The sequence below is a fragment of the Fusarium oxysporum genome, chromosome 3 (assembly GCF_000149955.1).
Source record: "Fusarium oxysporum f. sp. lycopersici 4287 chromosome 3, whole genome shotgun sequence".
In the NCBI taxonomy this organism is placed as follows: Eukaryota; Fungi; Ascomycota; class Sordariomycetes; order Hypocreales; family Nectriaceae; genus Fusarium; species Fusarium oxysporum.
The window spans coordinates 247,400-260,629 of record NC_030988.1 but is presented as its reverse complement, the minus strand read 5'-3'; the positions used below and the strand labels follow the sequence as shown (position 1 = coordinate 260,629).

The following is a 13,230-nucleotide window of genomic DNA, read 5'->3' as shown; positions in this document are numbered from 1 at the left end:
CCCATTACCAGATTTGCTCTATATGTATAGATTGGAGAATCCAGTGACAAAAGTTGAGTGATGCAATTGTACATAAATACTAATAGGGACATTTCAAATTAGTAACTAGGATTTTATTCTATACAAAAGCTTTAAGTTATTTTGTTTTATTTCTTGCATTCTGCTGCCCCTACCCTAAACCCTAGATTTACATCGAATGCGAACGTATTCCACTACCCTAAACACTCAAGATTCTTACCTAGCTTCAGCCCCATTAGCTACCGATAACATATTACTCACAGCGATAAAACCCTCAGTCATCGCTGGAGCGAGTGTCGTACCCGCACCTTGCGATTCCAGGAGCGCAACCGATGCGTTCCCACCAGCATATAAGCCAGGAATCGCTATGCCGCTCTTGCCGAGCACTCTGGCAAACTCGTCGGTCAGAAGACCACCTCTTGTGCCAGCATCACCGGGAAAGATCTTCATGGCGTAGAATGGGCTCTCTTTGACGGGACCCATACAAGGGTTCGGGGTCACATCTGGATCGCCGATAAACTGCTGGTACCTATCCTCACCCCTGTGGAAGTACTTGTCGTGGCCATTTTCGCACATCTCGTTCCATTCAACCACGGTCGACTGCAGATGGTGGTCCGGTTCTAGAATTTGTTTTGCCAAATCATCAATCGTGTCTGAACGGAACAGGCGGCCAAGGTTGACAGCGACGTCGATTGAGCATGAACTCTCCAGTCCCCTTGGAGGGTATTCCTGCATGTACATGCTATCGAAAATAAGCCAAAACACGGTCGCTTTGCTGTTCTCCTTTGCCCTTTCATACATGGCCCTAACAGCAGGACCGTATGGTTGGGATTCGGAGAAGAAACGGCGCCCATGGCCGTCTACTACAAAGGAAAATGGCTTGGATATGGCGAACATGGCTTCCGTTACTTTTCCTTCCATCATTCTTCCTTCCGCGAAGTCGATTCTTGTAGGAATGCCCCAGACCTGGTCGAGCTGCGCACTGTCAGCGCCAAGCCTTTCGCCGACTTGGAGCGCAACACCAACATCGCCGCGCGCAGCAAGACTCCAATCTGCCATGGTAACCATCTTTGCTCCTGCGACCTCGGCGGGCACTATACGGAGGTAGGTATCCCTCATCACCTGGTTCTGAGAGAACCCTCCTGTGGCAAGTATCACGCCTAGTGATGCATGGATATCGACTGATTCATGGCTACGTTCACATCGGACTTTTGCTCCGATGACTCGGCCCTCCGCCCCGGAGGACAAGAGCTCTTGTAGCTCACACCGGGTCAAAATACTCACGTTGCCATGCTTCCTACAGATATTGAGGAGCTGAGCGATCAGCGATTGACCCATTGATGTTGGCCTCCCGATGCATTGAATCGAGGCTGCGCTCTCAGTAGTGTGGCTTGTAGAGGAAGTGTGCCTTGTCGAGACGAAAAGGTCTTGAAATCGGGGAACAACAGGCATTTTGCTCTGCGCCGGAAGGTATTTCAACCAGTCTTCCAGGGTTGCTGCATCGAAGACTTCAGGGTCCAAGGTCCGGCCGTGCTCAACTGCACCTTCTACATGAGGGTGGTAATCGGGGATCTTGGACGGCAATGGCATCCATCGAAAGCCCTGATCCCTGAAATATCTCATCATCTCAGGCCCCTGCATCAGAAAGGCCTTCAACCATCTGTTCCGCAGAGCTTGACGGGCAGTGTCTTCGGCTAGAGCTGGTCTCGTAGCCTTCTCCACAGTATTGATGTAACATTCGGCTTGCTCTGTGCTATCCTCGATGCCAAGTTCTTGCATAAAAAGATTGTTGGGTATCCACATGCAACCGCCGGACCCAAATGTAGTACCACCAACATGGTCCTCCTTCTCAATGACGATGACTCTACGCCCTTCATCATGCACAGCTGCCGCCGCGGCCAGGCCTGCAGCGCCGGCGCCTATCACGAGAATGTCGCATTCGAAGACTGCCTTCCCATCAAGATTATGTGTTCCGCCACGCCCAGAGACTTGCTGAGCTTCAGAGCACATGATCCGTGTGTTGCGTGATGACATGACTGGCTTACATACGCCAGCGACGCAAAATACAAGAGCTTGCTTGGTGGTCGAGTCGGATGACTGTTTTGTGTGTGATTTTTGGCATCAAAATGGTGTCAGTAAGATGCCCCTCTTTTCCTACGCCGAAGAAGGTTGATCTTGGTGACAGAAACAAGCTTCTTATATAGTGCCTCAAGAAGATAAAGAACACAGGCAAAGAGTATCAGGAAAACTACATAAGTATGATCGGCTGGATGGGTCACTCTGGGTGATGCCTTGTGTTTCGACTGGGCCATGTTTACATCAAGGATTTGAGGGCTACGGAATGAAACGCTGGTGTTTTTCAAAAGCTCTGGGGTGCTTTTCACTGTTTTAAAGGCTGACTACTTCAAGGGTGCTAGCTAAATCTGGAATTGTGTAGTAAGATTTTACACATATCAAACCAGCGTGTAAGATATAACGGATGGACTTCAGGATGGCGGGACTGTCACATTCTACGTTTATTTGGTTCGTTGGTGTATCCACTGACGTGTTGTACAAGACTGGCGCCCCTGCCCTGGCGGGTCTGTTGTTACATGTGTGACCTTAGTTCTAATCTGGCTGGTATCATACGTTAAACCTATGAACCGCGCTCAACTCTCCCACGTATAAATAGGATGTTTCTCCTATTCAGTCCTGGATAATAAGCGAGACTGGTGGAGTTGAGCTAAATACCAAGACTTTGAGAAGGGAGCTTTTTTTCACTATGAAATTCTGAAGCTCGATCGGCCACGTCACGAGATCTGTGATCATCATAATATGATTTTCCGTTGCAGCTTACATGTGTAGCTTCCCAAGGAGAAGCTTCTTTCCACTTCCCCCGCTCAACACGCTCACAAGTCCCCCAAATAGTGCTGGGTTTCGGGGGTCGAAGTTAATATAGGAACACGCATCACATTGATCTCCTGTTAATTACCCAACATGCAAAATATATAACTCTTGTTCGCTGGCTACAAAAATAGCGTACGTACGCCTACATGCTACGGCATATAGACTAGGATGGGAACCTTACCAAGGTGAAAACACTGAATTCTATGAGATACAGGTAGCTGTTAGGTGTTTAGCAGATAATAAAGTAAAGTATCATGCTATAGTTGTCAACACTTTGCCACAATAGGCATTGAGACTAATGATTCCTTCAATATTGGAAAGCATCGGGTGCCACTATAAAATGAATCCAATCACTCCAATACCTGCTTGCCCGAGCTCGTGCTTTCTATCCTCCCCCATCTGCCCTATCTGCGCCTTACCAATATGCGCTACCAAGAAATGCTCGTACTCGCTTTGACGAGCATTGCCATGGCCAACGAGGCCCCTCATCAGACGTCAGTGTTTTCCTCTCATAGCCACTCTGGCATGTTCTAATCAACCTCAGTAGTAACCAAGGGTCGTTTGATAAACCCCCCCTTACTCTAGATTCGACTAGCCCCAGGCTCACTGCACCGCCTAAAGTTCGCTTTGAACGTGACCTCGAGAGCTTCCTCTCTTCCATCGCAGAGATTGCGGATAAAGCGAATGAGAAGGGCAGCAGCCTCCTGGACCGTGGCGAAACGCTGGTCAAGGATAAGGCGTCAACCATAGGCACGGCTTTTGATGGAACAGAAACCTTGATCGCGGGGAAGCTGGATGAAGTAAAGTCTCGAGTCTTGAGCGCTATGAGTGAGTATGTAACACATATAAGTGAACCTGGCGACGGGGGGCGCGACAGTGACAATGGTGCGGCTAGTCTAGACGTCCGGCGAAGCGTCGGCGCGGCTGCCGCTGTTCTATGCGCCATATTCATCGGCTTCATCGCCACTTAAGCTTAGTCACCACTGTTATTGGGGCCTAACTAATTTCTGTGATGATGTTGGAGCTCGCTTTTTTATGATTTAGAATATGCGGGCTCTTTATGTGAGCTTGCATGCCCCCTCGTCGTTATAAAGGTCTGCAAACCTGCTTTAGGAGAGGTTCATAGAGAACTAGACCACTATCAGTGCAATTAGCGTTCGAATCTTTATTCATGTATGTCTGTATGTATGTTAGAATAGAGCTGTCTTATTATCAAGTCCCTAGGTGCCGAAATTTCAACTATTCTAACGTATTGCTAGCCCAACATCATGTCGAGGATAGCGTGAGGATAACCAATTATGCCCATGCGCAAGTATAGTAATTTGGCTATTGATGTTGCGCTCGGGTTGTAGAACTTCACAAACCTATCTATTCTGGTCTTTACGCCTGATAATTATCATTTTCGGCTCAGGCCGATACAGTAGTATTGGTACGCAGCGACTGTATGCCTATCAGTATTTAGTGCTTACATTACCCAACTGTTACGATCCCCGCGGTTACGTCATGTGTGCCCCACAAAAGCTCATGCAAGACATATGCTTACCACGGTCACGGACCAATCAGAGCTAGATCACTTCACGAGCAGGATCACGACGCTCCAGGAACTACCGTGATACAGGATCACCGTGATCCAACTAGTTCAATGATCCTCTCGGATCACCTTCAGTATATAGACCACTTTTATTAGCACTTTCATAGAACCTAGCTCACCAGCTATCAATACGACTTCTTTTCATCAATAAGCCTAACACGCATTGCTTGATCATTAAAAAACGTGACAACCAACGATCGCTCAGTCTTTGCCCTACGAATCTATCAACGTAAACCTAGTACGGACTAGTTTATCCCTTGGGAAACCACAACCGTCGCAACAACACAATATGGCATGAATCAGGGTTGGCACATTTTAAAAAGTACTAAGGGATCACTATTTTATTACCTAAACAGCGTCGTAAGTACTAAAATTACTTTTAACCGAGCTTTTCTGCGAAATTTATTAGTGCTAGGTATACAGAGCGTAATATGCATTAGGCTTGGCATAGCGATCACTATAGGAATTACTAAAAAGTGCCAACCCTGAAATGAATTTCCCGCCCCTACCATGCCCCTATCCCCCCTCCTTATTATGAGTTTTGTGGAAATCTAGGAGACCATATTCCTGTTACTTACGAAATTATCTAGTAAGGCATGGTAGAAGTTCTGGCGAATTGAAATCCTAGAATACAGAATCTCTGGAAAGAGCTTATTGTAGGACGTCCGGGAACCTCCTGGGTGAATCGAGGCTGCCCCTACATGCTTTATCCTCTGCTAAGTTAACCCAGCCAAGGTGTTACTTTGCAGCATAATACTGTCGAATGGCCCCAATGGATTACTGGTAGTTCAACCTGCTCGTACGGATCTACATGGCATTAGTCACCCTCGGTACTCCAAGCTCATACGACTTACCCTGGACCCGTTCCATTTTATCACTCCTCATGATCGGATCGGTGAACTATCTCCATTGTTCAGACGGCCCTGCAATAGTTGAGCTTAGAGGTAAGGATGATTGAGTCGCAACTTACCACTTGGGCGTTCTTGATTACCCACTGGAGCTAATGTGCTTGTACAGTGACATTTTGGGTATCCTAGTTCTCGTAGAATAAAAAGGATGGCCAATGTCTTATTGCTGGAAGTGTAGATACTTTGTCTTTCGAACTATTGGATGAGACAATGATAGTATCCTTGATTGAGGGTTCATTTCTTTCTGGATAATCCCCAGTCTCCTTTCGGGCCAACTCCGACAGGCCGAACAGAACAGGGCTCCATGATGTGCTGTTAGAACAGAGAGATCCGAAAGAGATGGGATCCAAAAGTTCAATGCTACTATTTTCACCGCTATATTGTGAGATCTTGTCGTTGTCTGGCGCTTTAAGCCAGTCTCGTTGTTTCTCTTCAGGGCATACAATGTAATTGTAGGCTGTGCCTTTCGTTGGTGTCTTATGAACCTTGCCGCCATGTTCCTTAATTTTCTGCTCAAACTGTTGGATATCCTGCTCCGATAAAACGCAACTTGATAAGAGAAATAACTTGCCGTCTAAAAGACAGGGAGATCTAGAAGGGCCCATCATGTGCCGACGTATATTTTCAAAGACGGTAGGTGGCTGGTTGGCCCTGGGAGCAGCCTTGAGGTCTTTATCACTCGGATGGACCCGCCAGGTACCATTCTTTATGTCGCGGTGGCAGTTAAAAGTGCTGTAGTATCTGTCTTTGTTCTATCTATAGCTAGTCCTTTCACTAGCTACACGACATATTTCTCCTCTCGTCATAAATAGTAACTTCTCCCTTTCTTTTGCTCAACTTTAGGCATTCCACCGTCTTTGGATTGTATAGTGTCGTACTGTACTTGAACCGACCTATATCTTACTCCTTAGTTAGGCCATAACGTTAAACCTTATGTAGTTCGTGGCTACTGTGTGCATCTGAACTATGCGTGATTAATGACTTTTACGATCACTGATGCGTTTGTCTGACAACACCAGACATGGCCATGTCTATTGGTTTGAATTGGTATGATTATTTCTTTCCGTCATGTAGAATATGCCCATGGTTAGCCTATTACCTCTATGTTTAGTCTTGAGCTCGTTTGCTACTAGGTGCTATCCTGGTTTCTGTGAGCCAATAAGCATACTCTCTTCGATACTGAGCTTGTAGCGTTCATTACGGAGCTCGCCACAACAATGCTTTCGCTTGTGCTTTAAATAAACTTCCAGAGGTGACAGCCAGAAGCGGGCTTGGAAGAAGAGGCATGGTAATATGAACAAGGGTATTTTGCAGCTCCAAATTTTCTCTCTGCCAGGCTTCTGTTCAATGGCGGAATCCAGTCTCAAGGACAAGCGGTCGAGGTCAAGCCTGATCGCATCCGTCCTCAATTATTCGACTCCTCAATTACCATACCTGAAAATTCTTGCAGCAGGGTATTTGAGACTTGAGACGGAAATTCTCAGGTTATATCTTATTAGCTCCAATGATTTTGTCGGATTCATATTACACGTTACATACAGTTCCCTTCACCCCGCTGCCATTTAAGTCTCAAATACTTGGTCCATCACCAATTGATTCGTTACAGGTGCAGTGGTATATCCATTGATGAAAGAAACGGGCATGCTTGACCGTTCTCTCATCAAGGGCTACTAAATGCATAAATTGTGGATGAAGCTCTTAATCTTTTATGAGGCTTCACTGGTATGATATGCTCCAGGCACTTATTCCTCTTTCGAATCCTTCCTAGTTTCATCGCCAGTCCAGATATAGTCATGGGTTTCCAATATTTTGCGTACCCGACCTGAATAAACTTCCACTTCTCGTTTTTCAGCCTTAGATCAACAATATATCGTTCGTCGGGCGGAAGAAAGCTCAGGTCAATGGTCCCCGTGCCAAAACAAGTGCCTTCGGGCAGATATGGTAAGCTGGGTTGTTGTTGTAAGGTATCATGGGTGGACGCAAATGGAGTCGTTTCCCAAACCGTCTGGTGAGGAAGGAAATAGCTGCTGGGATACTCTTGGGGGTCGGGAAACCAGTAATTGGCATCCCAAGGGTTCCAAGGGTTCCAGAAGGGCCAGTAGTATAGGTGGGGATCCGGTACTGAACTATGATTTGGATATGCAGGGAAAGGATGGTCGACGGAGGGCGTAGAAAAATCCGACTTCGGCCACAACGCTGCGCATGTTAAGTCCTGAGATATAGATGCTGGATCAATGGCGACAGAGTCCAAATAGCATGGCGGGAGCAGGCTTGATGCTGGAGTCTGAAAAGTGTTGGAGTGTGGATACATAGACTGCGAATACTGCCTCGACGAATCATATGCCATTTCAGAAGGAAGTGAAAGTGAGGAACGATACGTCAATGCTTTGAAAAGAATCTGAATTTCTTTAACAGTTCATTGATGGGGTTTTCAAATTTCTTTTTACACATCCTTTGCGGTCCTGGGATGTATGTTATATCCTCTCCCTGGCCAAGTGCCCACCAACAAGTTGCTTGGTTTGAATCCTTGAGTAGTCTCATGGTTATGCTCACCATCAACCATCAGCATGTTCCACTACCCAGAGACCTTCCGTATTTTGGAGCATTCCGGGCCCTTGCCTACCGCAGCACTTCACAGATACTAGTCTTATCAGGAAGAGCGATCCACTTAAATAAGTTCAGATTTCACAGAGCTTCGACGATCCAACAGGCTGGCCATATTGAAGCAAACGTTCTAGCACGAGGCGGCAGGATAGGAAGCTACAACCCCATGATACCCTTCGGTCCTAATAGTGCTAGACCAGGAACACTGATTCTAACTTTAAAAAGGATATTGACTCATGATACAACACGACTTTCCTTTTTTTACCCTGCGTTTTCCATTTTTATATCGCAATGCAATACGGCACCATGCATCGCGTAGGTCACATGACAAGTATGGGATGCGAGAAGGTTGGGGATTAGGCAACAAAACAATGCAGGGCTAGGTGACCCAATCAAAGATTTCTCCGCCGCTTGGGACCTCTTTAGCCATGTGAACTCGGCAGTGAACTCACTGTGATGTCGCTGTGAAGTCGCTGTGAACTCGGCGTGAACTCGGCTGTGAACTCACTGTGAACTCGCTATGACCGAAAGTGGGGTATCCTCTTATCCCTGCGAGATATCTTAACACTAAAGCTAGGATTGATTTGATGGTGTCAGGTACCTATGGCAAGGACATGGTTCGGAACCAGGTTATGGCGTGTCTAATACTATAACCAAGGTGCAGAAGGTCTTTGTAACCACGGGTCAAGCGGGTTGGCGACGATCTAGAGCCTCCTACCGAAGTAGATTAATTGATTAGATGGAACGCGTCTCTCCATCCTTCCATAATGCATGAAGCAATACCTGGACTTCAAACAGCATGATAGAAACCAAAAGAAGAATAGAACAGAACAACTCGCTGAAGCCCCCCGATCTTAATACGTCTCACATGCCAAGATTCCAACACGAACGGGATGCGGTCGAAGAGCTTGGCGATGCCCAATCAGAAGTGAGATCAAGCCTTGAAGAAAGTTGACGAACGGTAAGAAAGTGTTGGTTGCGTCTTCTTCTGGGTTTTCCGAAACTTCTTCCCATGTAGCCTCTTCTCGTGACAAGCGGCGCCAATCTTTGTAGTCGACTTCTACAAGTCGATACTTATCCATCTTGAAAACATGCATATCGGCCTTGCCGTTTCTTGTTTTTGTGGAAGGCACCCACTGTTTTCGTTTGATGTTGTAGTTCACTATCCATATTGTCTCTAGATTGCCAGCCCTTGCGCCTTGCAAGGCGCATGAACACAGGAAGTTCAGAATGTCGGTGGATGGGCATATCCTCCTGTTGGAGAACCAGTCGGCGTGATACTCCCAGCCAATATGCCGCATCCCGAGGCCCCACTTCCCCAAGCCTGAATCTGGTCTATTGTTGCATGGAGTAAAGGACGCCGATTCGAGAGGATGAAGCTGAAAGATAACGAGGTCATCTGGAGCGCACAAAATGTGTGAATGTTCTCTTAAATCAATTTCTCCGGAAGTCAATGAATACGATGTTTTGCGTCCCTTGGCAATCCAAGTTGAGCCTTGACTTAACAGCGCGCAAGCGCCACTTCGCCTCTGCCTCTCCTCTAGACAAGCGGCGTAACGGGACTCTCTGCATGTCTTCCGAAGATTCAGACCGGTTACGTACGAAGAAGGGTTACCACCTAAATGCGACTCCATCTCTTTCCTTGAATCGCTAGAGGTGTTTGGGAAAGGACTAACAGGCCATGTTGGGGGCATGAGGTAGTGATCCTTTGGCCAGTTACTCAACAGAATGCCATAGCGATTCACTCGAGCTTTGCCGGCATTTAAAAGACGAAAGAAGTGAACTCCGGGGCTTGCCGGCGGCAGAGCATATCTCCAGATCCTGGTCCTCAGCTCAGGCGGGAGCTGCTTAAAGAAAACGAAGTCTTCAGGCATTTTGATTAAGATAAATGTTTAAGACCTTCACGCTGGTAGAGCCCAAGGGATGCCGGATCAGCCTTATACTTACTATCTATAGCTGCTCTCACCCCCTCCAAATCGGAATATCGCAGACATAGAAAACTTGGTTGGTCTATTATGGGGTAAAGGAATATGCCAGTGGTTCAACCCTAGTGAAACTTTGCCTATTGGCGTAGTCAAGACGAGGTTCTGAATGCAAGCCCTTATACCGCAGCAGTAAGGAAAAGAGTTGTTCCTGTGAAAAAAAATCAAGACGTAAGAAGGACCGAGTCAATTAAACCCGCAGTGTGCGCAACTTAAGTACTACATAGCGACTTGAACGTCATCATTCAATCCAGGGGAGCCGCTGATGAAACATCAAGGGAGGGAAGGGGGTTGGGCCAGGAGGTAGATTTGTCTTGATAGCAAGTACAAGTAAACTCTCAACTATGTTGCGAAACACATCTTAACGCGTTTCTTGACCTAAGCCTTCGACCCATTGCATGGTATAGTATATCCATTGTACGGAGAAAGCTTACTTCAATATTAGTTATTAATCCACTTTCCCTATACTACCTTACGCCTGAACATATCTACGTAGAGCAGGTCGATGACTATATTGTGAATATTGGGTACAGTTCTTTGCACGGTAGGGAATTATTGAGACCCGCAGCTCGTCTCATACCTGGCAATAGACAAAGAGTCTAAATGTAATAGGTACGTTTTGTTATGCAGGAGTTTAATATCAATCAGAATCTTCAAAAAGCGCGCAGAAGGCTTCCCATCAGTAAGTATCCCATGCAATTGCATGAAAACTAGTACGTAGGTCCAAGGATGCTTTTGTCTAGAGCTCGTGAGAATGTTAATGATTAGGCTGAATGAAAAATGGTACTATTTCTGGAACAAGTCATCGATTAGACAACCACTTTGCGGCAGTGACATAAGGAGCTACCTCCGGGTCAGAGCCTTGGCTGCTGATTGATTCTCAGATGAAAGCTACCAAGGGTCGAGAGGAGGTATCCATTGAGTTGACCAAAATGAACTTTTCTTCTTAGTTTAATCAACCGAGTGGAGAGATATGGATCTAGTTAGAATGTCATACTCCTTTTCCGAAAATAGAGAGGCTATGCCTGATGGTATGAATAATGGACTGGGATTTTGTGAAAAGGCAGGGAAGGTGGGAGCGGGGCCTCTCGGATAGTTCAGGCCAGCATCCGGTGCAAGGTCCCCTGGTCGTGAATTCACATTAGTCAACTGTACATTTCACAAACTTCTCCACTGCGACCAAAAACCTGTTCCATTTTCTCACTGGATCTGGTACCTTTGTTCTCCTTGATGCACCCTTCACTATCTAGTCGAGTCCATCTACATGCATAGGGATTCCTCAAGATTTCACGGCCTGCCAATGTTCTCTCTCCCTACAAAAAGGGCATCAATAATCATGGCCTGCTGAGCTATCTGCTTGCCATCCTTTCTTAACTTTTCCATGGGCATAGCATAAACTGCGCTGTAACAAATAAACATATTCGATCACAAAAGGATGCCGGTCGCTCCTACATCTATGTGGCCCCATGCCATGAGTCTATCTTCTGATCGCGTGTTGCTACGGCCGCATCGATGCGACGACTGTATGTCCTCGTCACTACTAAACCATCCACCCTATTGTGACCCGTCTTGTTTTGAGGACTCTCCCTCGAACTTGGACTCAGCATGCGGGTCACCAATGAGCCAACGAAACCCTAGCCTCCGTCGAGACTATGCCACAAGTAATATCACAGTGGCTGGACGCGAGTTTGGTTGCAACATATGCGTTGAATACAAAGAGGCGGTTGGGTTCGTTCGACCAGCCGCAAGCTCCGGCCGTTCAACACGGGACAGTATGGGCTACGTGGTTTCCGAGGAAATAAATAGGCCGGCATCAGCTCCGCAGCCACATGACCCCTCCTCACTGCCCCCCAATCCTGCGGAATGGCTTCCCCTTGCATCCTGGAGCGATCCAAATACCCCTGATGTTGGCGACTTGTTCGAGGACCCATGTCTCTTGATGGAAGAAAAGGAGACAAACAAACAAACAGACCTCTATGAGCTTCCCCCTGCCGACAGTACCTCTCTGCTCGCAAGCTATCGAGATTTTATCCTATATGGAGAGCAAGACTGTTTCAATGATCTTAGATCACCGTTCTTCAAGCAGGCCTTTGTAATGCCGGAAGTTCAAGACGACGATGGGTCAATAAGCGACGATGACGGTAAATGTTATTGCGGATTTTGTAAGCCCTTTCTTTGGCAAGATGGTGCAGAGCAAGAAGAGGATTTGTGGATTGGGGAAAATGGAGAAGTCGCTAGCGCTGCGTGACATAGCCATTCCGCACGAAGTTCATTTATGTATGTCGATCGGTTTATTCTAATATATCGCCTGTGCAGCCGCGGGGGAAAATTGTGGTTGGACTTTTATTGCTTTAGAATTTTGTGATGGGGCATCGTGGCAATCTCGACCTTGACCCACTATTTCACTCGGTCTCTTATTTTTTGACTATACTATTGATATAAGAAGCGACGGAGAGGAAAAGGAGAACTGCCGTAAATGCGTCTGAAAAGGTTTCAGAATGACTTGCGATAGTTTCATAGTAGATAAGTTAATAAAGTTGGTTTTCCGTCAAGTAATTTCGCCAACTGGTACAATTCCGTATTTCTGCGCTAATGAAATAAGTAATTTATCCTATACGCGACTTCGACAGGCCCGTCCAATGCCAGTGGCTTGATACTGTACCCTCGCGTTCAGCAGCAGTTGTTTCAACAGCCAAGCTAGGTCTAAAATTTAGACGGTACAAATCCAACACACTGAGGCTGTACTCGCACCATACCGTACGTTTCAGCCTCTTCCAAGCGCCCAAGAACGTCATCCTCGCTGAGGGAGTCACCATTGATTCGTCGATACATTGGAAGCAAAAGGGCTTCATCCACCTCGGCATATTTACCACGCTGCACATGGATAAGCTGCCCGTTCCTCGAGGTGTCAGCCATGAGGTAAGCAGCGCAGCGAGCTACCACCGAGGCAGGCTGCACCTCAACGTTTATCTCATTCAGCAAGCTCTTCAAAGACGGGAGTATATTGCTATCTGTCCAGCTTGGTGCCAAGGTATTGACTCGGATCGGGGTCGGGAGCTGAGCTCCTTCAAGCCGCGCAACAAGAGCTCGCCCGAAACCGAGGACACCGTGCTTAGCCGTAGCTGATACGCACTCTTAGCCAACTGGAAACAGTTCAGGATCGTTTTCATTTGCTTACCATAGTCAACGGCTCGAAAGCGCTGTAAGCCAGTTGCGGAACCTGTGATAACGATGCTACCCC

General features: G+C 46.8%; 5 protein-coding genes across 5 annotated transcripts; 1 reads left to right on the top strand and 4 right to left on the bottom strand.

Moving 5' to 3' along the window:
- Nucleotides 1-41: 41 nt before the first annotated feature.
- Nucleotides 42-2,396, bottom strand: FOXG_12411 (uncharacterized protein). The gene has a single exon (XM_018392178.1). It carries the CDS (start codon nucleotides 2,050-2,052, stop codon nucleotides 235-237), a length of 1,818 nt encoding a protein of 605 aa, XP_018251660.1. The 5' UTR covers nucleotides 2,053-2,396; the 3' UTR covers nucleotides 42-234.
- A 4,340-nt stretch (nucleotides 2,397-6,736) lies between these two features.
- Nucleotides 6,737-8,511, bottom strand: FOXG_20857 (uncharacterized protein). Its single transcript, XM_018401169.1, has one exon. The coding sequence runs from the start codon at nucleotides 7,748-7,750 to the stop codon at nucleotides 7,064-7,066; it is 687 nt and encodes a 228-aa protein (XP_018251659.1). The 5' UTR covers nucleotides 7,751-8,511; the 3' UTR covers nucleotides 6,737-7,063.
- A 350-nt stretch (nucleotides 8,512-8,861) lies between these two features.
- On the bottom strand, nucleotides 8,862-9,881 carry FOXG_20856 (uncharacterized protein; the record flags this gene model as incomplete). Its single annotated transcript, XM_018401168.1, has 1 exon — nucleotides 8,862-9,881. One exon carries the CDS (start codon nucleotides 9,879-9,881, stop codon nucleotides 8,862-8,864), a length of 1,020 nt encoding a protein of 339 aa, XP_018251658.1.
- A 1,319-nt stretch (nucleotides 9,882-11,200) lies between these two features.
- Nucleotides 11,201-12,579, top strand: FOXG_12409 (uncharacterized protein). Its single transcript, XM_018392177.1, has one exon. The coding sequence runs from the start codon at nucleotides 11,425-11,427 to the stop codon at nucleotides 12,235-12,237; it is 813 nt and encodes a 270-aa protein (XP_018251657.1). The 5' UTR covers nucleotides 11,201-11,424; the 3' UTR covers nucleotides 12,238-12,579.
- A 113-nt stretch (nucleotides 12,580-12,692) lies between these two features.
- FOXG_20855 (uncharacterized protein) lies at nucleotides 12,693-12,905 on the bottom strand (the record flags this gene model as incomplete). The annotated part of the gene is made up of 1 exon (XM_018401167.1): nucleotides 12,693-12,905. One exon carries the CDS (start codon nucleotides 12,903-12,905, stop codon nucleotides 12,693-12,695), a length of 213 nt encoding a protein of 70 aa, XP_018251656.1.
- Nucleotides 12,906-13,230: the final 325 nt, after the last annotated feature.